At 47.8% G+C, this 25358-nt stretch overlaps 1 protein-coding gene across 5 annotated transcripts; it reads left to right on the forward strand.

The window, feature by feature from the left end:
- Nucleotides 1-8037: 8037 nt before the first annotated feature.
- On the forward strand, nucleotides 8038-25005 carry elapor2a (endosome-lysosome associated apoptosis and autophagy regulator family member 2a). Of its 5 annotated transcripts, none has more exons than XM_076028934.1 (23): nucleotides 9290-9441; nucleotides 9800-9917; nucleotides 10458-10578; nucleotides 12863-13052; nucleotides 13977-14124; nucleotides 14354-14443; nucleotides 15761-15866; nucleotides 15982-16134; nucleotides 17388-17476; nucleotides 17557-17737; nucleotides 17843-17971; nucleotides 18542-18632; nucleotides 18725-18827; nucleotides 18909-19046; nucleotides 20038-20301; nucleotides 20515-20688; nucleotides 20776-20956; nucleotides 21072-21168; nucleotides 21518-21619; nucleotides 21708-21834; nucleotides 22066-22244; nucleotides 23185-23353; nucleotides 23877-25005. In XM_076028934.1, exons 3-23 carry the CDS (start codon nucleotides 10458-10460, stop codon nucleotides 23943-23945), a joined length of 2901 nt encoding a protein of 966 aa, XP_075885049.1. In that variant the 5' UTR covers nucleotides 9290-9441; nucleotides 9800-9917; the 3' UTR covers nucleotides 23946-25005. The 5 variants fall into 5 exon arrangements, with proteins under 5 accessions (XP_075885048.1, XP_075885049.1, XP_075885050.1 ...); XM_076028935.1 differs by having other exon boundaries at nucleotides 9804-9917; XM_076028933.1 differs by lacking the exons at nucleotides 9290-9441; nucleotides 9800-9917 and adding an exon at nucleotides 8038-9138.
- The last annotated feature ends 353 nt before the right edge of the window (nucleotides 25006-25358 follow it).

A 25358-nucleotide genomic window follows, 5' to 3' on the forward strand; every position in this document is an offset into this window, starting at 1 on the left:
CCACCCTTTCCATCCGTCTCTGAGCGTTCATCAGAAGTTCGACTAATTCGATCACTGCTGGATGACTCACATCACTGTGTCCCTGCCTGCGAGGACACACACATACATGCGCACACACACACACACACACACACACACACACACACACACACACACACACACACACACACACACACACACACACGTTGGATGCCTGGCTGGAAGAGGTTCATGAGGTCAGTGCTGTGTCAGCCTCTCATCCTACTGGTGAAACAATCTCTTATTCCCCAGCTTCATTAAGCTCTCACACTCTTCCTTTCTCTGTTTTTCATCAGCGTCGCGCTCTTTGCCGTTCACCATTTGCTGGCCTGCTGTATCTCCTCCCTTGAAGTGTCTCTTTATCCAGCTGATTCTTTTATTTGCATTTGGCATAAGGCAAACAACAACAGTAATTGAATATGATGAATGGGTTCAACTCTTTCCTCTCTCTGATCCGCGATCATTTCACCCAACGGAAAACATCACCGGGAAGGTTTCACGCACCTACGTCACCCCCGTTTATCAGCTCCCTCGGGTTTTTGTTCATTTGCCTGTCTCCAAGTGTTTCCGCCCGTGCGAATTTGACGGTAAATTCAGTCAAATGACGATTCACGCCTCCTTAAACCGAAGAAGATGAAAGCGATTAAGGCCTGCCGTCCACCGTGTCGAGATTTGCATCCCTCCCCTCACGGCATGCGTTTTGCATGCGTTTGAATGTCACGCACATGCAAAGCAGAACGAGACGCGGCTGTTTTTACTGCAATCCTTTCGATGTTGCCGCTAAAGCTGTTATTACTGCTCAAGCCAGCCAGATTTATTGAGCTTTACAGTATAGCGAGCTTTCCACTTAGCCTAATGACTGCCAACAGGAATGAGAGCAGATGGCTGCTACAGCGTGGTGAATGTGTGATATCTAAAGAAATGGACATGTGTGACCCACGACTGACCTCAAAGTGTCTTATTTGCAAAGGCTGCTAGAGCCATAGGTTTGTGTAACTACCAGTATATGAGTTTATTTTAAAGTCAATTAATTGTGTTTGCACAGACATAAATCTGTTACTTTACTCCCGAGGAAACACGAGGTGTGGGAATCGCTAGTTACCTGACGATTCAATTCGATTCCGATTCGGAGGCCTACGATGCAATTAATCGCGATTAATCGAGAATCGCGACTTATCACGGTTCCTCGTGTTTGCCGTGTTCCCACAATATTTGTTTGTAGCGTGACACAACTTGCAAACAGTGTGACTTTTGTCGAGTTTCTTTTCCCCCTCAACCTCGTAAAACCCAAAATGCTGCCACGTGCTAGCTTTAAATCCCGACGGGTCCGGGTTGAATTTGTTTTTCAGTCATCTTTAATGCCGGGCGTGTCGGTGTTTTGTCTCATGAGTTGGTTTGGATCGCGTGTCTAGTGTGCGTCACCTTAAACGGTCCGGTACGACGCTGCAGCGCAGTCGCATATGAGTTCCGGCCTCATTAAATTTTTTTTTAAATTTTTTTTTTTATTATTTGTGAATCAATTCCTAATCAGCAATGTCATAATCGCGACTAATCTAAGAACCAATTTTTTCCCCCACCCCTAGTAAACACAGCTACCTAAATAATCACCCGCACATCTGGGTTGCATCTTCATTATGAACGTGCCGCAACAGGCTAAACACAAAAACTCATCACCGCGCCAGGGTGGAAGATGCAGCAGTTTTCTGTCCACCGCAGGGGTACAATGGAGGGCCGCGTGTCTGCCTCTCCTCCGTCTGTCCGCATGTTTGTGAGAGTGAGCTGAATAAGCAGGATTTCCAACACAGAGGGCAGGAAAGCCATTAGAACAACACGGACACACATCACAAGCACAGGAAATCAAGGTCAGTGTGACAATTGCCTGTGTGTGTGTGTGTGTGCGTGTACTCGCACGTCCAGGAGAGACACAGAGGAGGTTCTGTACTTTACGCTACCCCCCGGTGCATCATAATCTCCCTCGTTTTATCCTGGATGAAGGGGCGCACGCACGAACACACACAAAAAACGAGTGTTCTTGTATTGTTTAAAAGTCTCGGCGGTCACGGCCTCGCGGGGGCTTTTTTTTTTTGTGCTGATGTAACAGCTATTAGAGACCAGAGCAGATGTTCTCTTGTTTTGTTTTTTTTCCGCGCCGCACAGTGACACAGAAGCACAGTTCAAGATGTTAATCCTTTAAAAGCATCTAAAACACTGAGCCCTGTTGGTTAAAGCGCTGATGGAGGTGCAGCCCGGTTCACCTATTTACGCTGTAATCCTGCCGTCTCCATGGAGAAGGGGACGCCCTCCCAAATTTCTAACGTTAGCATTTTCGTGAATGTGTTTCCTCCGCAGGCGCAAGTGGTTAGCGCTGCAAGAAGGTCGTGGGTTCAATTCCGGGCCCTGTGACCTTTCCGCGTGGAGTTTGTATGTTCTTTCTGGGCTCTCCGGCTTCCTCCCACAGTCCAAAAACATGCACGTGAGGTGAAGAATTGGAAACTCTAAGTTGTCCGTAGCTTTGTACGTGAGTGAGAATGGCTGTTTTTCTCCATGTGCGATGAATTGCCGACTCGTCCAGGGTGTCACCCTGCCTTCGCCCTATGACAGCTGGGAGAGGCTCCAGCAGAAGTTCTGGCCTCTTCCCGAACATCAAAATCCTCTCTTTGTGATGTTACCCAATCATAAGAAAGTAGAAAATAAACACAAAAAAAAAGAGGAGAGATTGGCTGCAGACAGGGAAGTCTCATTCTTTGCACTGCCTTTATAACACACGGGACTGCAGCCAGTCACCCACCATCGGCTGTGCGTGCGCAGTGACGCTATTAATCAGCCACTCAGCCTCATCCTTTTACTACTGGCTTGCCCCCCGCCGACCCCGACCCCCCGCCCCTCCCAAGGCCTGCCTCATCACCAAAGTGACCGCCGCCGTGACAGCATTGCGGCTTCTCCCAGACATCTTGGCAAGGTGAGCCAACACGAAGTCACGCACACAGAGCGTCCGTCCTTCCCCTCTGGCTCGCGACACGAAACAAAATAAATGCCCCTGATCGCTCAGGCAGCGTGTGGAACAGAAATTCTTCCTCGGTGACACAAGTGAACTCGGCCGTCCTCTCTCGTGCGAAATGCGTCGGGGGGGCAGGGGGGAGGGGGGGGGGGGTTGAAGGTGGAGATGGGAGTCAAAGGAAAGTTAGCAGGAGGAAGCTCCTGTTTTCATCCGTACCTGATAACCCTCCATCCTCTTTCCCCCTATCGTCCGACCTGTCCGACGCTGTTTCCTGGAATTCTGATTCCTGAGGAGGGGGCGAGGGGAGGAGAGGGAGTGTGGGATGGAAAAACAAAGGAATCCTGTCAGTCACTGTAAGGTCAGCTCTGCACAACAAGGCAAGTGTGCGAATGTTCAAGCGAGAGCGAGTGTTTCGTTAGCGCGTGTCTTATTCTTCTCAACAATGTTAGAGGTTAACACAGGATTTAGATTTTTAAAACATGTGCCAGCTAGCCCGTCAGATCATTTGGCAGGTCAATCGCTGGACATGAGCTATCAGTGTGGTTTGATCTGCTCGCAACCAGTTAACACAGCTATTGCTGCCGGTCAGCTAGCAGCTATCAGCGAAATGTTAATGATTAACGTGCCACTTGTTTTCTCGCCACTACTGTTCATAATTAAGCCGCTCCACAAGCTTTGCACTTGCCAACGCCCCGGCAGCTAAAGTTAGCCGGCCTTCACACCTAGGAAGGCAGACAGTACATCCATCCCGCTGCCACATGCGTCAGCATCAGTCTTCTGCTGTCTCTGCTACCCAGGTGTTGAACGGTTCTTTTGTCAGATTCCTGTTTCTAGAGAAACGCACATGATGCAAGATTTCAAAATGGCAGGCCGAGCACTGAAAAAAAAAAAAAAAAAAAAAAATGACCCAAGTGACTGTTGCATGCACACCCATTATCACAAAAACGTAAATCCCCACACATGTTGAGGCCGCTAAGTTGCACTGTGCCATTTGAGATGAATGTTGCACGCTTTAACACAAAGGAGTAGTATCTCAGTGAACAAACTGTCTGGAATATTTAAATAAAAGTAGTTTTTGCTCATTTTTTTGGAATAAAACAAACATAAAAAAAAAAAAAAAGAAAAACAGATCTCAGCTGACATGGTAATTGTTCCAACCTCTTTTGTTTTATTCAAGCCAACCCCTCCATTTGTTTAACCACAGTGTTCGGCCGTCTCACGTCTGCACGTGTTAGCCGGAGGAATGAATACAGGTTGTTTTGGACATAGTTTTCAGAACATTGCTGCAACCCTGTGCGTGTGTGCCGTGTGCTGTGCTGAATGATAAGATAGGACGGGACTTCCTGGCCCCGTTTGTCTGCTGCTACTGAGTATCTTTTTGCTCCACAGTTTTTGCCTCAGCATTAAAAGCCTGTCTCTTCCCAATCCTCCCGAGACCTACGACAGAAGGGACATTAATTTGCGCCCCGAGGGCAGCAATCACTGAGGGCCTTTGGCTGAGATCTGTGAGAGGACAGCCGATAAGGAGGTGGGAATGCACACGCTCAGATCCCCCTGTGCTAGTTTTGATCAATCTGCTATTTTCAGCGGCAAGAACAGCGGCTCAGTGAGGAAGCGGCTCTCGCTGCGGACGAGCCAATATTTGCTGAAGTCATAATTGCGTAACTTCGGCCCCGTTTTGGAACAGAAAACATGCAAAAATCGACCTTTCCTGACTCATTTTGATGCAACGTATTAGTCACTGTGTTAAGGAAGTGCGCAGCCGGGAACATTTTCAAAGGCTTTATGACCCTGAAGTGCAACAAAATTGCTTCCCTGCAGCTTTTCTGCAGTTTCTACTTGATGAGTAATACAGGTTATTCAAAGTAGACCTTTCACTTAAATGCTGTTGAGTGAGTGGCATTCCCCCACTGTTGGCTCTAAAAAATATTCCAAATGATATAAGATTTTATACAGCCATAATAAATCCGGGCCGTGCGTTTTACGCTTTCACGGCACGTTTCTCCATTTACACCGTATGAAAGCGGACAATCCCTCCGGCCTTAAACAATCCAGACCAACAGATGTCCAAACATCTGCAGTCAGATGTCCCCCCCCCCCCTGGATTAAGTAATCAACTGTGCAAATTCCGGGTTTCCGACTTGAAACCTGCCAACCCCTCTCTCCCCCCCCACCACACACACACACTTCCTGTTTTCCTCTGCTGATGATCAGCATCGATGTCAGCATCATTGATCAGCGCTGAGGGGATGTGATTTACATAATGTGCCATCCTTCCTGGAATGGTCAGCCAAACTGTTTGGTCAAGCAGCAACAAATGGCGAACACACACACACACACACACACACACACACACACACACACACACACACACACACACACACACACACACACACACAATTACGTTTGTGTTTAGCCGGATCAGCAGACTGTGATCATGTTAAACAGGAGCCCCGGGCACATTTCACTGACATTCTATCTACTGTGTCACAGTAAGCAGTCACTGCTGTTTCAAGCTTTGAAGGCCCTACATGACAGCCATGAGAAAATTCAAGAGAAGACTGAGAATGCGTAAACAATCCTAAACCCTAAACCCTGAAACAATAACCAAAAAAAAGAGAGACTAATTTCATGTTTCGGTAAAACGCGTTTTACTCCCCCGTGTGGTGAATTGTGGCACCACACTAAAAAAGAAGAAGAAGAAGAAAAGAGCAGAAGATGCACTGCAAGAAAACTACAAACACAGAAGATGCTTCATTAGGGTGTCCCAAAAATCATTTTTCAGGCCAATAATTTTGTCAATTCTTGTAGAAATAACCTCAAATTTTCACAGAATGTATAGAAACAGATTAAGATTTTATATTTAATGTTTCATTTTTGCTCTGTTTTCAGGTTGAGCCATGCTGTTCACTCCCAAAGAGAAGTCATTTTGCGTCTCGGAATATGCTCGCACACAGTCACGTGCACATATTAACCACGTGAAATCGGTCCCATAATAAAGCTATGATGTTCAACACCTAAACTGTTCAATTTCATTGAGCAAGACTTAGTAGTTTTCAAGATAATTGCCTTTAAAATTATGTAAAAAAAAAATTTTTTGGGACACCCTGTATATCAAAATTACACTTGATCTAAATCCATTGTTGTACATCCATTTACACATGTGTATTTTTTTTCTTCCAATCCTACTGCCACTCATCTTACCTGAGGCTGTCTGATTATTATCGAGGGTCTGGGGATGTGGGGATATTTCAACTCCGCTTCTGGGCTATAGTCAAAATCCAAGTCATCATCCTCTGAGCTCTGCGAGGCGCTGGGGCTCCGTCGAGGGGACTCGAAACAGATTCCACCATCAGCGGTGCCCTGGAGGCGGCAGACAAAGCTCGAACCGACGCCATTCACACTCCTGATCCTAGGGGAGTGGGTGGCGGAGCAGCTGACACTCCTCTGAGGCTGCTCCTGCTGGGGATGGTGTCGGCTGCTCGTCGGGGCCTCCGGCTGGGTCGTGACGGGGGCCGCCGGAGGCCCTTCGCTGCGACTGTTCTGTGAGGTGACGTTTGACCCTGGAGCGGAAGACGGATCAGGACTGACGTCGCTCGGGCTGCCAAAGCAGTGGCCCAGAGAGGAGCAAGGCAGTCCATGCATCGCTGGAAATCCAAGTATGAACAATATGAAGGGAAAAGCCAGTCCTGATCGGAGGGACATGAGGTGGTTTGGGTTGGTTGTTTTTTTTTCCAGGCTATGGGGCAACACCAGGTGGTTAGTCTGAAGTAGGCTCAAACACAGGAGAAAGAAATAGACATTGATTTCGAATTTGAACTCCCATTATCAGGGAGTAGCGGCAGCGGCATCACGGGAGCAGAGCATCACGGGAGCAGCAGCATCACCAGTTCAACCCTCAGACGGCCATCTCTCGGTCAGTAGGCCAAGCTGTCAGCCCACCGTGCTCATCCTCTTTAATAAAAAATGACAGCCAGTATTTTCGGTAGGAGGAAAAAAAAGGAAAAAAAAAAAAAGCATCCACCACCCAACCACCCGTACAGATGAAGGTTCCTGTCCTTCCTCCTCCGAGAACTCTACTGTGGACAGTCCCAGGGTTTCTGAGTGCAAGCGAGTTGCCGTGTGCCATTGATGGGTGTCCAGTTACCAGGTAGTCCCTGGTTCTCTTGTGTGTTTGGACGCAGGGCCCGGGCCTCAGGGAGTCTGGTTTCCACCTGATCCCCAGTCAGCTGCCAATACACTCGGCCAGCGCTGTACGCCGATGAATCAATGGATCCACCCGATCGTGGAGCAGCAGCCTAGGATGTCACGATTCCAAAGAGGGTTACAGATGGCTGGATGGAGGGGGGTTCGAGTTACGGGCGCAAAGCGGTAAGTGATAGCACCTCTGATGAGAAAGAGAAAGGACGAGCGGCGGAGAGAGAGACTATCCACTGTCACACGGCGAGGGAGACGGGATAATCCCGTCCATTTGCATGAATATTCATACAGGACACCAAAGCAGAATTGAATCAATTGTTAATTCAACCTTCAGTCAAGCTGAAGAATATGCAATTTTCATATAACTTCATGGGACGATTATGTTATTATGTTAAGTTAAAATGTAGGGGAATCACTGTGATGCTTCTGTGCTCGGCATCGCTGAAGCCAATTTCATCACAGGGCCAAAAAAAAAAAAAAAACCCTGTGGACAATTTTGAATTGCAATTTGCCTAAGGTGCATGTCTTTGGATCGTGTGCAGAAGCCCGGATTACCTGGCAGGAACCCACGCAGGCACAGGGACATCATGTACACTCCACACATAAAGGCCCCAGGCCTGGGAATAAAGACCTTGCATCCTTCTCACGGTTACACAACAGTCCACTGCACCACTGTGTTGTCATAGCATCATATCATGACTGATTAAAAATAATGAGAGCGCCGACATAGTTCATCCACGTTATACCAATTTTGGAGATTTTTTTTCGTTTATCTATTTTTTTGTTTTGTTTTTTACTGCTGTACGTATGTATATGTATTATCTTAGATGAGGTTATATGAGGTCAAATAAGGTTCAGAATGTGGAATCTGTCGACTATTTTATACAATGGCGTCGGGAACTGAATGTTCCTGTCATATAATTAAAAAAAAACGAAAACAAAGAGAAACAAACAAAAACAGCACATACAGATCTTTAATGCAGTGGCGAGCCACTTGCGAAACGCGCATTCCCTCTTGTGGTTAGTTGTGTGAACTACAGGGATTTGGTTTGGTAACTGCGCTGCGAGGCAGATTTGCGTGACACCGTTTCGTTTTATTCGTTTTCAGATATAAATCCCCCGCAGATATGGACTTCCAATATGTCTTCGAAAGAAATTCAAAAGAAATTAAAACCTGTCTAAAACGTGCTCTCTATAATCTTTCTTTTTTAAAGTAAAGAACACCTTCCAGTTTCAACCTATCGTCATCATCAAAAGTATTTTGTCACGAGCGATACAAGAGAACAAACCTTTTATTTTATTTTTTATTTTTTTAAAATCTGGACGACGTCACCAGAGTGTCAGCGCCGGTGGTTAAAGACATACACACGCGCAGGAACCGTCGATCCAAGCTAGGAAATAAATACCGGACAAAGTATTCACGCCTTCAAAATAAAGCAATCACGCTATTTATCGAGTTAAAATTCCAAACAGAATTTCATCTAGCGAGCAACCACACGCTCAAAAAACCTAGAAGAATACGAACATACTGAAAACAATCTGCGGCGACGCGTATTCAGGTCACGCTTTTGCTACGCAACCTTTACGGTGAAATCTCTTACCGGAAGTGGAACTTGTTCCGCCTATCTAGCTTGACCGTGATGAGGCAACCCCGGAGCGCTCAGTCTTGAGGATAATCGCAGGTGGTGAGGGTGACAATCTGCCGACGAGAGGCGACGGACGCAGATGCGGAATAGAAGCCGAGCGGACGAGCGAACCACCGGGCTCGACGCCGTGAAACAGTTGACCGTCGCCGGTTCGGATCGAAGCGCATTTGCTCCGTCGACGATCCAAGGATGCGGCGCTCGGCTTGGGTCGTCTCTCTCATCCTCTGCACCCTCGGGCTGATTGACGCGGCCAAAGGACAGCGGCTGTGTGGTGAGGTGAGAGAGATGCCACAGTTCGATCGATAACGACTCGGCCTGTTTCCTCCTGTCTTTGCAGATGCTTTCCAATAACAATTGGAGATGAGTAAATGAATAATGAAACAAACAAGCCACCAGTGAAAACCGGTGACACGTTCCCAGCCAGGCCCGTTTTTTGTTTTTTTTGCCGTTGGAAAGGAACAAAGTAGCAGTGCATCATCATCATCATCATCACCATTTATAAAAGCCCCGGATCTCGACGCGTGTGTTCTCCTCACGAGGAAACCCAGTGTATGCAGCATGAATCTGCGAGGAGGTCTGGTGTGTGTTCAACTTGACCACTCGCAGGGCTCTTATCAGCTTCCTGAATGCACTGGCCTTTTCCTTCCCTCTGGTCTGGCTCAGCTCAACACCTCCTCGGCCCTGACTGGCTGGCAGCGCACAGTCCCCGAGATAGAAGAGCAACATTCCTCCAAAGTTGCTCCACACAAATAATGACGGCAAAAAAAAAGAAAAAAAAAAAAAAGAAAAAAAAAAAAAGTGACTGACCAAAGAATGGTTGTGATCCTGAGCCAAACCACTGGAGCAGTGGGGCCGTAGAATAATTCACTCATTGATTTCCCTTTTGTTTTTTTTGTTTGTTTTTTTTAATTAATTTTGTCCCTGCTGTTTTAACAAGGAAGCCAGGCCTGTTCTGAGTCTCTGACCTCTGTCGTCAGCGTGGCCCTCGTGCACTGACAGCACTGGTGATGGTGTCAAAAATCCAGTTTGGCTCAGCGAGCGACGTTACATAAACCGTGAGAATCTCTCTACGCCCCCCCCCGCCCCCCTCCCTTCAAATGCCGAGTGCTTGTGTTTTTAATTGTAATTTTTTTGTAAAACGTCGTCTTGTAAAATGTGATAAGCTGCCGCCAGAGGTTTGCATTGCCTTAATTTGGGCCTGTATGACCAGCCGCTGCCGCTGCCTCCTCCTCCACGTTGCTGTGGAGATGGTAGGTTGTTGTTTTTCTAGAGCTGCTACAAGAGGGACTGGGACAACAGAGATAAGCGCGCGGACCTGGCGCCGTCTTTTTGTCACGCGCGACCCCTGAAAAATCACCCCCAAGCCGCGCTCTTGATTTCGCGGCCGGCCAATGGGATGACTCAGACGTCCGACTTGGGTGGAGGCTTCCTGCCGTGTGATGTTTACTGACCCTTCCTCCTGAGTGCCTGGGCCCGGGCGTTTCTCCTCTAGATCGCCACGGCAACTGATCCCTTACGCAGGTGTCTCTTTGTGTTTGTGTGTGTGTGTGTGTGTGTGTGTGTGTGTGTGTGTGTGTTGTGTGTGTTGTGGGCAGATGGACTACTACTACGAGTACACGGAGTGCGACAGCGCAGGATCTCGGTGGCGGGTGGCCATCCCACAGAGCCCCGGCGCCTGCACAGGACTGCCGGAGCCGGTGCGCGGCACCGAGTGCAGTAAGTCAGTGTGTCTTCCATCGTCATTGACAATGAGAAGATCCTGGGTTCAAATCCTGGAAGATCTTCCTGTGCGTTTGCGTGCTCCTCCGACATCCTCCTGCCGCTAGTATCTGGCAGCCGATCCGATCGCACAATTTAGTCCTGCGTAATGCATAATGACAACAAAAGCGGCTGAATCCTCAAACGTCCAGCTGGGCGCCCTGCAAAGCCGTTCTGACGGTCTTGCTCTTGAGCTTTTCATAAATAATAATCCACGGCGTCTTTTGACTCAAAGCCGTGAAAAAAGGGAATGAGCTCCCTATGGATTGGAAAAAAACACACACACACACACATCCCAACCTTTGTCTTGTCACTGGAGATTTCAGAATAATCAGAGCTGGCAGCCTGGCTTTACTGATAATTAGCGCTGTCCAGTATGCATGGGTGCTTTATGTGGCTATCGAGGTCCACGGATGTGCTATTTTAGAATTCATTTTTAAAATTCTTGTATTTGCTTTTAAAGCCCTGAGTGGTCTTGCCCCTATGTGCCCCTCTGCGCTTCTGCACCCCTACGCACCCGGCCGATCTCCCAGGTCAGCTGACCAGCTGCTCCTCAGGCTGAAGCTCAGAGAAGGACCCTCTTCACTGTCCAATTTTAAATGTCTTCTTAAAACACACCTCTTCTGGCTTTTAACACCACTTAGGTTGTTGATTTTGTGTGCGCCAAAATCGTTTTTTAAAATCAATTTTTCTTTTAAATGTCTTTTATTATGTCTATTTCAATGTACACTTTAGTTACCTTTGTGTTTATTTAAACTGTGCTTTATTTAAGTGGATTGGATTGGACTGCATGTCAAGTCAGCGATTTGCTAAATCTGCTGCTTTAAGTTTTTCAGCTTCGTAGCCTCACAGCAGAGTGTCGTCAGATTTTGCATTTTAATTTTGCGGCCCTTCCAACGAACTGCGCCCGAGGCAACGCAGGCACGGCGACTGACGAGGCGCAGGGAGTGTCGTGGAGTCATGTTTATATTTTTGTGAAGGGGTTTTCACAGGCCTTATCACTTCCAGATCTCAAAAGATCCAGGAAGACAGGCCGTCACGGCAGTTTGATCGCGGCTCCTGGAACAGGTTCTCCCTGTGTTGCAGCAGTAGCAGGGCTGCCGACTGGTCCGAGTTCAGGCTAGCGAACGGTATTGAAGTCGTGAAAGGAGCGACGCGTTGGTCCTCGCGTCAGTCGTGGATCGCTGTCACTTATCCTCCTGTTCGCACCCCGGACGACGGCGCTGAGAGATGCCGAGGCCTTGGCTTCCTCGTGACAACTGGAGACAGTCGCGACCCGCGAGAGAGAGAAAAAAATAGTGTCGACCTTTCCGCCGCGAGATTATGGAAACTCGTTTATCAAACGGCCGCACGTACGCCAGAATACTGTTTGCGTGCCCGTTTCCATTAACACATTTGTCAATTGTCAAGTTCAGCCAGGTATTTGGGCACGGCCTAATACTAACAATGAACAAAGATAAAATATGTGTGAACCAGTGTTTGCCGTGCAGCGATAAGAGAGTTTATTTAGTTATACTTATAGTAGTCAATATAGAGTTGTATTGTTTCCCAAGCTTTGCTCTGTCTGACTCCACTCAGACTTTACACGCTGCAGCAACAGCAACATTTTGATTTTGTATCGTCTGGCCGTCAGTTTCCAGCCGGGAAAAGTCCCTCTTGGCCTGACTGTGTGCCTGCATGTTGTAAAGTCAAGAACCTGGAATCAACAGTGGCATGCTACTTAAATGGCCGTTCTTTCCAGCCACTTATCAACACACTATTTTATAAATGTCGCGTGGAATCTCACTTAAAATCATCTTCACCGTACGGACGTCCGTATGTGGAAGTCAGCCGTTGACGCTCAGCTTGAGCGCGGCCTTGAATTACCTTCAGATAACATCCAGGACGTGACTAAAAATATGTTTGTATTCACACGCACAAATTCACCTGACGCGGCTTCAAGGCTTGCAATAACATCTGACCACATCTGGTATGAGGAAGAGCTGAAGCTGGCAGGTGTGCGGGACTTGATGGCTCGGCGGGAGCAAAATGAGAGCGCGCAGGCTGACACAGTGTGAAACAGGATGTGAGGATTAAGTTCCCTCGCGGCGGCGGCGGCGACGGCATATTCCACTGAAGTGCTGTGACTTGCGCGTCTAGTCGCTCCCCAGAAGCCTTGCCCTTGCGGTGCACTCCAAGGCGGAATGAAAATAAGGTTTCGCGTTTCATTTTCCATTTTGTTTCCTCCTTTCGTCCGACCAAGCCTTCTCCTGCAAGGCCGGAGAGTTCCTGGAGATGTCGGCCCAGGAGTGCACCCAGTGCGCCGCCGGCAGCTACTCCCTCGGGAGCGGAGTGAGCTTCGACCAGTGGGACTCCATGCCCGCCGGGTTCAGCAGCGTGGCGACGCCGCTGGAGACGAGCCCGCGAGGAGACGACGGGCTCACCTGCAACAGGTCGGTGAGGGGGCTAAAAGTACACGGGAACAAGCAAGTGTGAGGTCTTAAAGGGGAAAAAAAGAGTGTAATATTTGGAGGGTTTTGAGAAGAAACAGCAACATCCAGTGGTTACATTTTAGATTGCATCGCTCACCCTCACTCTCCTGAGCTTGCCAGTGAGCTACAGTGGCCTGCGCTCACAAGCCTGGATACCTCATCCACATTCTTCTTTGTCGGTTTATTTCAGGGCGAGAGCGTTCAGCCTGAATACGAAGCACGTTGTCAAAGTCCTTTCGCACCGGGAGCGAATTCGCGAGGCGAATAATTAGCATTTTTCCGATTTTTCCCCAGTGGCCACTTGATGTACTGCAGCAAAAAAAAAAAATCCCATGGGCCCAAAAAGCATTTTTCCCATAGACCGCAATAAACGCCTTTTAAAATGGTTGACAGGACGACTGTGACCTGAAACGTGATTCATTGCAAATATTTCTATTGTAGATTTTTCAGTTGTGGTCGTTTAGTCATTTAAAAATGATAAAGGCCAGAAAATCACCAGAAAAGAGTTTATTCCCGGCGCGACGTCACAACGTTGTGCATGCTGTGTCTCAGCTCATTCTGATTGGCTGACGTGTCTGTAAGTGACGTTCTCCCGAATCGTTCTGATTGGCCAAATAGATCATGTGAGTTACAGAGGCATGATGGGAAACTTGGAGTCTGGGGGATCTGCTGAGGACCTTCAAGCTGCTGGATTGTCCACACCAGGCTTCCTTAGAAATGTGGCGATGCAAGATGGCAGCTAACTGGGAGCAATACCCTTGTCTATGTGCATTCTTACATATAAAGAAGAACTGTTCTATGGGTTGTAAGCTTTTACCAATAGAAAAATTGTGAATCAGGCCAAATATTACGTACTGGAACTTTAACGGAACTTGTGCCACGCAGCTCCTCCTGGGTGCCTCAAGGAAACTACCTGGAGTCCAACCGGGACGAGTGCACGGTGTCCCTCATCTACGCCGTCCATCTGAAGAAACAGGGCTCCGTCATGTTCGAGTACCAGTACCCAGACCACAACCTGCTGTTCGAGTTCTTTGTGAGTGGCACACACCCGCTAGTTTTTCATTTTCATTTCATTTATTTTTTTTTTAAAAGTCCGATAAAGGTAATAATGTTGCATCAGTGAGGGCAGCATGTCCACCACTTTGCAAACAGAGGGACCGTCATGTCCGTCCGTGCGTGCACAAAGTAAACACGGTGGTTGTAAAACACGAGCTAATAACCGGGCGCACTGCTTCAGCTTGGTCGTGTCCACTGTGTTCCAGATCCAAAACGACCAGTGCCAAGAGATGGATCAGTCCTCCGACAAAAAGTGGCTCAAGCTGACCAATCACGGCGAATGGGCCACGCACACGGTAAGAGCGGCCGAGTAGCTCCAGGCTTTGCGGTGGACGCGAGCGCAGAAGGCTGGTGGTCCGTGCGCAGTCTGGCTGGCGGCTCTCAGTGCCATCTGCAGTGTTTTGCCTGTCGCAGCTCAGAGCGGCCGATAATTCCTGTTGGATCGCGGCACAAGTGTGTGACTGTTGACGAGGAGCACAAGATGTGACTGATTCATCAGAGAAGATAAGCTGTTAGTTTTCAATAGACTTAAAGAGAGCTCATTATTTTAAACCCGGGGGGAAGGGAGGGGTGGGGGGGGGGACATGCCCTTTCACACAAGGGTCTGCACTTATGGAATCACAGGAGTGCCAAAATTAATATAAATGAATATATAAGTAAATAAATAAATATAAAGATAAATAAATACATAAATAAATGACTAAATACAAAGGTACATTTTGTCTTTGTCTTGTCCCTTTTGTCATTGTGAAAGACAAATGGAAAAACAAGTGACAAAAGTTTTTGCCTTTTCCTTTAGCCATTGTTACTACCATCTGGTAAAAGCAAAGGCAATCAGATGGCTGTGGGTGGGGCTTTCCGACCAGGACTAGTAATCGATGCCTGATCGCTCCATGGCTAGCATAGCTAGCTCCTTGGGCATATTTTTCCACCGGCGCTTCAGGGTGCGGCTCAGTCTGAGTGCGTTTCCACTGCAACTGTGGTTTACCGCAGCAAGACGGGCCGACCATGGGTTTTTTTTTTCTCCCAAAACGTTTTAGTTGGGCTTAAAATTCTTTGCGAGATACCGTTGGCTTGTATCACATCACTGTCCTAGCTGAGAAAATGAAGACGCTGAAACGATCACTTGAGTCAAAATCTTTTATTTTCAGACATGAATATCCACACAACTGAAGTCCACACAAAGCACTACACAGCAACGGCTTCATTCCACAGATGTCGACAAGTGTGCGTTAAAATCGCCCTTGAAGCAAACACAAAACATCATCATACATGGTCGACATGACACAGCAGTATGTAATTTGCAAATAGCCTTTGTCTTTCACAATGACCAAAGGGAAAAGACCAAGACAAAATGGCAGTTTATATTTCTATTCTATTTATTTATTTATTTATTTATGTATTCCTCTTTATATTTATTTATCTATTTATTCATTTATTTTGGCACTCCTGTGATTCCATAGACACGAAACTGCAGAAAGGAAAGAAAGTTGTTCTAATAAATATTGGCAGAATGAATTCTGCACAACATAACTTAAAGAAATTGGCAAAAAAACCCAAAACAAAAAAACAACAGGTTACCATTCAACTCACAAAATGCGCGCGTGTTCTAGGTGAACCTGAAATCCGGCAACAACATTCTGTACTGGAGGACCGGCGGAGTCCTGATGGGGACCAAAGTGGTGAAGCCTGTTTTCCTGAAAAACATTCACATCGAAGGTCAGGAACAACCTTGCATCTTCCTCTCCCTCCTCTCTTACAAACAGAAAGCTCATTTAATATTTATCCATCTTTTTATTGCATCCTCATCCCTCTCTCGTTTCCCTCCCAACAGGAGTCGCCTACACGTCCGAGTGCTTCCCCTGCAAGGCGGGCACCTTCAGCCACGCCCCCGGCTCCTCCGCGTGTGAAGCCTGCCCTCGGGACACCTTCTCTGGCCACGGTGCCAGTTCCTGCACGCCCTGTAACACCACCACCCACTACGCCGGTAGGAGCTTACGCTGCTGCTCTTCATGTTTTATTTGGTGGCCCTGGGGTTTTTTTTTTTTTTTTTTTTTTGCGCGAGACTCGTGGCCTCGGGGTCAGCTTGGTTCCTCATGGCTGCTGCGCGCCGGCGCTCTGCATGGAGCCAAGCGAAAAAGGCCCATTTTAGCAGCGCCGCTGCGACAGCGAGGGAGAAAATAGTTTGGAGGTTCAGCGCCAGCGGGTGCTTGCTGTGATCACGAGCAAAGAGCTGGATTTTGGTGCAGAGCTTTAAAGCATCCCCCATGTATTTTTCTCATACAAACATACAAAAAAGATTAAAAAAAAACAAAAAAAAACCCAACAACTTGAAAACATGATCAATAATTAATTCCTCGGGCCTCATCTCAGATGATGGTGTATTTACACTCTTCCATAATGTCAGGATCAGTCCCCCCCCCCCTCCCAGCTATTATTATGAGACTTACACAATGGTGGACAATGGAGAGTTGGGAAGAAATATGTACAGCCATAATCAAGCAAATGACAGAAAATATTTCTTTTTTTTTTTAACAAGCGGAATCCCAAATAAGTCAAAACCAACTGAATTATTCACGGTCAAAACAGTACATTCGTTTTTTTTAGACCTTCAAATATATTGAGTTCAGTCTTACACATGTTTTCCAGAGAAAACTTCCTAAATGTTTTCTTGTTTTGTTTTGTCCCCCCCCGCCCCCAAAGGTACCAATGTATAATTCAAGTCAAAATAGGGATTTTTTTTTTGTTTTTTTTCCTTGTATATTCCATTCAATATCTGACACTTATCAAAGTCTCAGAGCCAAATTAGCAAAATCTACAGGAGGATCTTTATGTTTAGTGGAACCTGTGTGGCGTCGGCGTTCGCGCGTGTGAGATATTTGACGGCGAGGAAGTGAAGTCTCATGCCGAGCGCTTGCAGCTTATCGACGCGGCCGCATGTCGGGGTTGGCTGAAGACGGCGAGTCGTGACTGCGCAAAGGCAGCAGCTCGCAAAGCACATTACACATATTTAATGCAGCGCGCCTCCTCATGCATATTTAAAGGGACCTTCAAGACGGTGTTTTCAGCCGCGCTCGTCGAGAGGCCATTGTGTTTATTTCTCCGGGACTCCTCAGCAACCTCCGTCTGAACGCAAACCGTTGAAAAATTTCATTCGGATCGTGCCGGTGATATTTTGATTTCCCTTCTTTAAATGACACCGGCGCTCTCTCCATTCTTACCGTTTCAATCCCCCTGCAGCCGAGGGGTCGGCCGAGTGTAGGCCCAGGCCTCCCTGCTCCAAGAAGGACTACTCCCAGCTGCACACAGCGTGCGGCCAGGACGGCAAGGTGAGAGCAGTGGAGCCTTGGTTCGAAAGCGCCCTGCAGTCGCGCTCACACGCCGCCGCTCTCCCCGCTCTCCGTTTCAGACGCAGGTCACGTACAAGTGGATCGAACCAAAGATCTGTCTGGATGGAGTGCCGGGGGCGGAGCCTCTGCCCCCTAGTGGCGAGCGGGAGCCCTGCCCTCCCTGCAACCCCGGCTTCTACAACAACGACACGGCCACCTGCTCGCCGTGCCCACCTGGGACCTACTCTGACGGCATGAAATGTACTTGAAAATTACATTTTAAAAAAATATATTTTTCTTTACTTCTTTTTTTTCTTTCTTTCAATTCATTTGTTTCTGTACGTGTGACTTATGTTCCGCCCGCAGCGTGCAAGCCGTGCCCGGCAGGCACCGAGCCCACCCTGGGCTATGAGTATAAGTGGTGGAACGTTCTTCCTGCAAACATGAAGACTTCCTGTTTCAATGTGGGCAACACGAAATGTGACAGCATGAACGGTGAGTGCTTTTGTTTATGTCCTAAAAGTCTTTTTTTTTTTTTGCTTTTCGTCTTGAACATTCTCAGAAGACACTCGTTTGTAGCATTTGCAAAAGAATTTCCGCTGGTAAATGAAGCTCACGTCAGCATTTTGATTGGCTGGGACCTCGGCCCTGTTTTAACAGGACGTGGAATGGCGTTTGCAGGCCACGACGCGCAGCCTTGACTGCAGTGACAAACAAATGGGAAATTTGCGTGTTTGTGAAACTCCAAAAAATATGACAATTTCGTGCAAATTATGTCCGCGCTCAAACCTTTTTTTTTCCTTTTCTTTCTTAAATGCAATTTTGGAAAATTGCAAATCTGCAAAAAAAATTTGTGTACACAGAAATTTACTCACTGAGATGTTTAGATTTTTAGATTTTGAATGAGTTAGATTTTTTTTTTGTCCTTTTACTGAGCTAATGTTTTAGTTTTTCTTACTTTTTTTTTCATTCCAACATGCCAAATACTAAAGTATAACCTGTTTTTTTTTTTTTTCCTCTGTTGACATTATATGTGATCTGAAGCGTGTCGCCTTCTTCTTGCAGGCTGGGAGGTGGCAGGTGATCATATCCAGAGCGGGGCAGGAAGCTCCGACAATGACTACCTCATCCTCAACATCCACGTTCCCGGTTTCAAGTAAGTTTTGTCCAACTTGCCTGAAACCGGCGCTCTCATGCGCTTCTCCTCCTTTTCTTTGCAATCATTCCTCCTCTTCACCCTGCCGTCAGACTCCCCACCTCCATGTCCAGCCAGTCGGGGGCGGAGTTCGGTCGCATCACGTTTGAATTTGAAACCGTGTGCAGCGCCGACTGTGAGCTCTACTTCATGATGGTAGGAGAAGCCGATGGCGTTTTGATTCCTCCGCCTTTGTTGTTGAATGAATGCAACGAATGATGTCTGTGCTCTTTGTAGGACGTAAACAGGAAGAGCACCACCGTGGTGGAGTCGTGGGAAAGATCCAAACCGAGGCAGTCCTACTCGCACGCCATGACCAAGAACGCCTCCGTGTCCTACACCTGGGCCTTCCAGAGGACCAACCAGCCTTCTGACGTGAGTGCGACCAGTGTCAATTTTGTTGATGGAAAATTCTTCCTCATAGTTATCGTCAACGCCCCTTTTTGTCTGACTAAAACAAAGACGATAACGAGCTAAAAATTCATTCACAAGGACTAAGACGATGACGAGATCCGACAGGACATTTTGACGCATTTCACATTTGATGTGAAAGAAAATAAACTGTGGCATGAAAATATCAGGAATCGACTAAATTTACTGTAATTTTAGAAATGATAATTCGTCAACTAAAACTAGACTAAAACTAAAACAATTTAGATGATTAAATTATGACTTAAACTAAATCAAATGTTGCTGTCAAAATTAACACTGAGTGCGACCGAGTCTCTGTAATGTTGCATTATCTTCTCTCCGTCAAAATTGGTATCGGCAGAGTGACGACAGATTGTGCCAGTGGTTTTTTTGCACAGTCCATAATGCATCTTGATGACTGTCTCAGGCTTTCAATAAGTCGGGACTCCTGGTCTGCAGACCAGTCGTTGAACCCGGTGCTAAATTCATAATTATTCCTCAAATTCATGAGGAAAAACAACAACAACAACAACAACAACAACAACAAAAATGTCCCAAGAGTTTTTCCCAGATCTCCTCCCTGCCTCATGTCCAAACAGAAGCAGGGCCACCTTCAATCCTGTTAATCTGCCCCACACCCGGCACATCAAACACTCCCTTCTGTCGTCGACGCCTGCCTAACTTTGAACAGCGGATTTGTTATATTTTTACATTTTAAAATATTTTTTAGGTTGTCGTTCCGGCTGTTTGTCTTTTGACTGGTTTCCCAGGATTGTGCGCGTTTATTAAGTGGAGCAGAAGGCGAAGAAACTTCGCTTTTTTTTTAATAACGTATAACGTAGCACTGCTGAGGCTGCTGTGCTGTTGTGAAGGACTGGATAAACTGCTCTCAGTGGCGTCTACCTGCTGAATCTGACTCCCCCCCCCCCCCACCTCACCCCTCCACCCCCCCCAGTCGCGGCAGTGGGTCAACGACATGGCTCGGATCTTCTCCATCACGGTCAGCAACGCCGTGGACGGCGTGTCGTCCTCGTGCCGCGCCTGCGCCCTCAGCACGCAGCCCACAGGCTCGGCGTGCGTGCCGTGCCCCGCCGGCCACTACATCGACTCCCTGAGCAGCCAGTGCACCGAGTGCCCGCCGGACACGCGCCTCGTCTCCCACGCCACGCCCGGTCCCGACGCCTGCAAACCATGCGGGCCGGCCAGCAAGAGCGACAAGGTTTGTGTGGGCGGAGAAAATGAAGTAAATGTGACTATACATGTGTGTGTGTGTGTGTGTGTGTATACTGTATATATATGTGTGTGTGTGTGTGTGTGTGTGTGTATACATACATATATACATAACACACGTGTGTATATGAATTCAATGAATGAAAGTGATTTTCTCTTTCTGTTTCTGCTGCGTTCGCCTCGTTTCCTCCCTTTTCAACAGGAGCACAGGTTGTGCTACAGCGACTGCCGCTTCACCCACACGGAGGGCAACGTGACCCGCACCTTCGACTTCGCCGCCCTGGGCCCGGTGGGCTCGCTGATGTACGGCCCGAGCTTCACCTCCAAGGGGACCAAATATTTCCACCAGTTCAACATCAGCCTGTGTGGCGGACAGGTGCGAGGATGGAGGGGACGCCGGCGCCGCCGCCGCTGTACAGCTGAGCTTCACATTTTTTAATTATTCAAATTTTTTAATTGACAGGATCACATGGCGGTGTGCAGCGACAACGTCACCGACCTGTCCGTCAGCGACTCTCAGCGCGGCGAGGGGGCCAGCGCCGTCAAGACCTTCATCTGCCAGTCCACCATCATCCCGGCGAGCGGGCGGAGCTTCCACACGGCGCTCTCCTCGCAGTCCATTAACCTGGCCGACACCTTCCTCGGTGCGTGAGCTCCGCACGAGCGAGGAGCCGCCCGTCAAAGACGCCGACGTTGGGAAAAAGCCCGAGCGCGTGGAGTGCGTCTCACGCCTCTCCCCCTCTTGTCCGTCACTCACAGGAGTCACAGTGGAAAACAACCTGGGCGGAATTCAGGCCAAACCGGAATATTACCCCGAGAGCTCCAAGAAAGTCGCCGACGTCAACTTCTACTACAGGTGCGTCTCGTCAGATCGACCTTTGGAGCTTTATTGGAATGACCTGCATCACAGCGTTGGGCAGGTGGCAGGTGTTAATCATCAATCTAAATCCTGCACTGTAAATCACGAGCGGGCGATTCATTTTCCCCGGGTGACCGATGGTGGCGCGTGTAGCGCACTCGCTGGGAAATCAGCAAGATTACGCAGACGTTGCAGGGACCAATCAAAAGAGTTCGGGGGCGTGGTTAAAAAAAAAAAAAAAAAAAAAAAAATCCAATCCACCAAACAAGATTATTTCAAAGATGAGAAAACTTTTTTTCATCTACCTTGTTTTACATGTTTTTGTTTTGTTTTGTTTCTTTTCCAGATCTCTGGAACCAACCTCGTCCTGCGAGTCCGGCCGCAGCGCCGTCGTGACTCTGCGTTGCAACCCGGCGAGGAGCATCAAGGGAGACCTCTCGGTTCCCAGGTACCAAACTCTGCCTCCGATGCGTCGCCGCGGGCGTCGCGTCGGCACAGTGACGCAACCCGACTTTTGTGACTCTCGCCCATTGCAGTCGGTGCCCGGCGGGAACGTGCGACGGCTGCACCTTCTTCTTCCTGTGGGAGAGCTCGGGGGCGTGTCCCACGTGCACGGAGCGAGACTACCACCAGATCGAGGGCGCCTGCAAGGGAGGGCACCAGGTGCGTCGAGCGCGTTCGATGTGCTCAGATTGGATTAGATTAGCTTCAATATCCCTCCTCCCAGCTGACGGCGGGAACGTCAGCATCAGTCTGAATTAGGATGCAGCGGCCGCGAAGCCGAAAACAATTAATGACGCCGTCGCCGCCACAACACCGCGTGTGCAAATTGCACATTGCATACATTACCTCAACCCCCCCCCCCCCCCCCCCCTGTCTTGCTTCCGTCCTCAGGACATGCTCTATGTTTGGAGTGAACCCAAGCTGTGCGTGGGGGGCGTGGCCTTGCCCGAGAAGAAGACGCTGCCGTGCGAGGGTGTGGAATTCTGGGTACGGCTGGGGGCGGGACTCGGGGCGTTTGCCGCCGTGCTGCTCGTCTCCCTCACCTGCTACTTCTGGAAGAAGAACAAAAGGTACAGTCTTCTTCTCTGATCTGAATTCCTTCTCGTCTGTGCTCTGCGCTTTTGGGCCTTGTCCCAGTCTGACCTTTTCCTTTCCCGGTCGTGTTCCTGCCTTGTCTTCTCAATGTCTCTTTACACCTCAATCAGTGGTTACTCTACCAGTTTTATTTCCATTTTTTGGTACTATTTTAAGAGTTAATCTTGTTTTTTTTTTTTTTTTTTTGCGCCATCAGCATCTTTATTTTCCCTTCGCTATGCTTATTCGTCATTTCATCCCTCGTCTTATCCTTAGCAAGATTCTTATTCCTACTGTCCTTTAAGATTAAGGCTAAATTTCCATCCTGCTGCTCTCTGAGTCCCTCATGCGAAGCAGCGGTGACAGAACATCACCGAGGCTCCCCGTCATCCGAGCCGCTCTGAAGCGCGTTCCGCCCGATTCCTCCCCACCTCTCGCCCTGTCGTGGTTGTTTATGTCGGCATTCGAGTGTCCTACTCCTGCATCCGCCCGCCCCTTTTTTTTTTTTCACTCTGCAACATATAGCCAGTGGTGTAGTCTAGTTTATTCTAGTGGGTACACTCTGATCCCCTCCCCCGTCCGTCGTACACATCTGTCCAGCTGCAGCTACTTCAAAACAACAGCAGCAAATAAAGTTTCAGCAGTTGAGTGCAAAAAGTGGTGCAAACACAAATAAAATGTCTAAAGCGGCACTAAAGCAATGGTCACAAACATATCACAGCATAAAAACATAATTTGAATCACATTTTTAAACAGAAAAGTGAACGTGTTAAAAAAAAACCCCAAAAAAAAACATTCTGATATGTGTCTTTGCCCATTTTTTAATGGTTATACGGTAATTTGGAACCGTCTCCAGTGGTCATACAGCATATATCTGCGTATCACATAGGCTACACCACCGCGTATGGCGCTCATTCTGTGACTTGACTCTGCCAGGTTGGAGTACAAGTACTCCCGCTTGGTGATGTCTGCCAACAAGGAGTGCGAGATGCCAGGAGCCGACAGCTGCGCCGTGATGGAGGGGGAGAACGAGGGAGACATGGAGGACGAAGTCGTGTACACCAAGCCGTCTCTGCTGGGCAAGCTCAAAGCCATCGCGTCCAAGGTGAGGAGTAGCCGGCGCCTGGAGAAAAAGAAAAGCAGAAAATCTGTAGCTACGTTTTCATTACCCCTAAAACCAAAATATCGCAATAAGTAAAATGGTCATGGAAACATCTACACTTCTCTCAAATATTGCGAAAAAGGATTTTAGGCTCTCATGAGGTGGTTTTTCTACGAAAGAGGATTAGGGCCACAAGAATAGAAAAGTTATTACAGGGAGGAGATTTTTATTGAAGTTTTTACTTAGAGTTTTAAGTTGAAATTTCGTGAATAAAGTCAAAATTTCATAAAAATTGGACGCAAAAAAGTTGCCGTGAAAAAGATGAAATTTCGTGAATAAAGTCCGAGACGAGATTTTTACGACCATTCAATGGAAACGCCTGCAAATCGCAGTTGTACTTTGAGAAATATCGCTTTTATTTTGTGCAAAACTGTAATGGAAACACAGCTACTCTCAGCAAAAGTGAGCTGCAGTGGTTGTTTTATTTATGTACTTATTTATTTATTTATGCTGCCCTTTGTTTCAGGGGAACGGAGAGAGCTTCGAGCACGTGCAGCTGAACTCCTCCCACTCCAAGACGCTGGTGTGGAGCTAAAGGGGAGGCGGCAGTGAGACAAGACCCTCAAGAGACTTCCTGCTGAAAAAAAACAAAAAAACCTTTAACCAACCTCTGCCCCCCCGCCCCCTTTATCAGCTTCGGTACCTGGAAATACCAGCTGTGTGTCTGCACACACACATGCACCAGGCCGCCTCCCGAGACGTCCCGCGAACACGGTGGCCTTAAAGTTCGGTACAAAGAGAGCCGCTTGAGCTGGAGCCAAGAGAACTGCGCAGATGTGTGTGTGAGTGAGTGAGTGAGTGCGTGCGTGCGTGTTTGTGTGAGACGTACTCTTCCTGGTCTGATTCCCGCCGATCAGTCCGACAAGCTGGTAGACGAGCTCAGGGCAAGACAAGGACCTACTCCATCGACGTTTTGCTTCCAAATTCTTCCCCCCCCTGCGCGGCGTTCAAGGTCTCGGCCACGTTGTGATTCCACTCTGGAATCCACTCTGCTCCTCCAAAGCATCCGCTGCCGCCTCCGCCTCCGCCTCGTCCTCCTCCTCCTCCTCGCCCACCCTGTTTTGCAGCTCAGTCGCACTTTGTTGCGATGAGGAGAGACGTTCCGCTGAAGATGTCATGCCGTGGAAATGAGGCTGCTGGTGCGGACTATCTGCGTTTGTCAAAAGGTGATGTGTTTGTGTGCAGGTGGATGAAGCGATGGATTTACGTGTCGTTTTGATTTTTTTCTCTGAGCCTAAACTGAAGTGGAAGTGAGACTGCGCGCAACAGGCACTGCCCCGTCCCTCTTCCTTTGGCTTGCTGTCATCATTAGTCTTTTAAGTTTCGATCCGAATTTAATTTCTCTCTCCACGCGGAGGGCACAGAGTTTGTGTTAGCGAGCTCACAATTTGTTTTCTTTGATCCAAAATGTGTCTTGACGCAGTGTTTTACGTTGACCACTTTAACGTTACACATCTAAAGGTTTTGGTTTTACTTGTGAAGATGAAATTGTTTATCTATTTATTTTTCTTATGTATTTTTGTTTGTCCAAAGACTTTTTATTTTGTGTCTTTATTTAAAAAAAGAAGAAGAAATAAAAATCATTTGAATTTAAACGATTTCTGCCTTTGTTCACTTATAACTTTCTATTTTTGTCAAGCCTCCTCACTGTTTCCTAAGGGAACATTTCATTTGCATTTTCAGCAGCATCATACTTTAAGCGACCATAACAAGCCACACATAGTCTGGGGTCGATCACGTGACAAACAAGCTCAGGTTGCCGAGCTGCAGGAAGTCGGAAGTTTTTGCTGTTTTTTTTTTTTTCTCCCCCCCCTCAGGCTCAATTTTCCGTTGTTATGCAGCTTCAGTATGAGAGGGTGACATCTGAAAAGATAAATGACTCATGGATTATAAGATAATGACACCCAGTGTGTTGTTAATGACAGGTTTCATTAAGCCACTGCAGTGC

The sequence above is a fragment of the Nelusetta ayraudi genome, unplaced genomic scaffold, assembly GCF_046127955.1.
Source record: "Nelusetta ayraudi isolate G7.1 ecotype Tasmania unplaced genomic scaffold, CSIRO-AGI_Nayr_v1 ptg000026l, whole genome shotgun sequence".
Classification (NCBI taxonomy): Eukaryota; Metazoa; Chordata; class Actinopteri; order Tetraodontiformes; family Monacanthidae; genus Nelusetta; species Nelusetta ayraudi.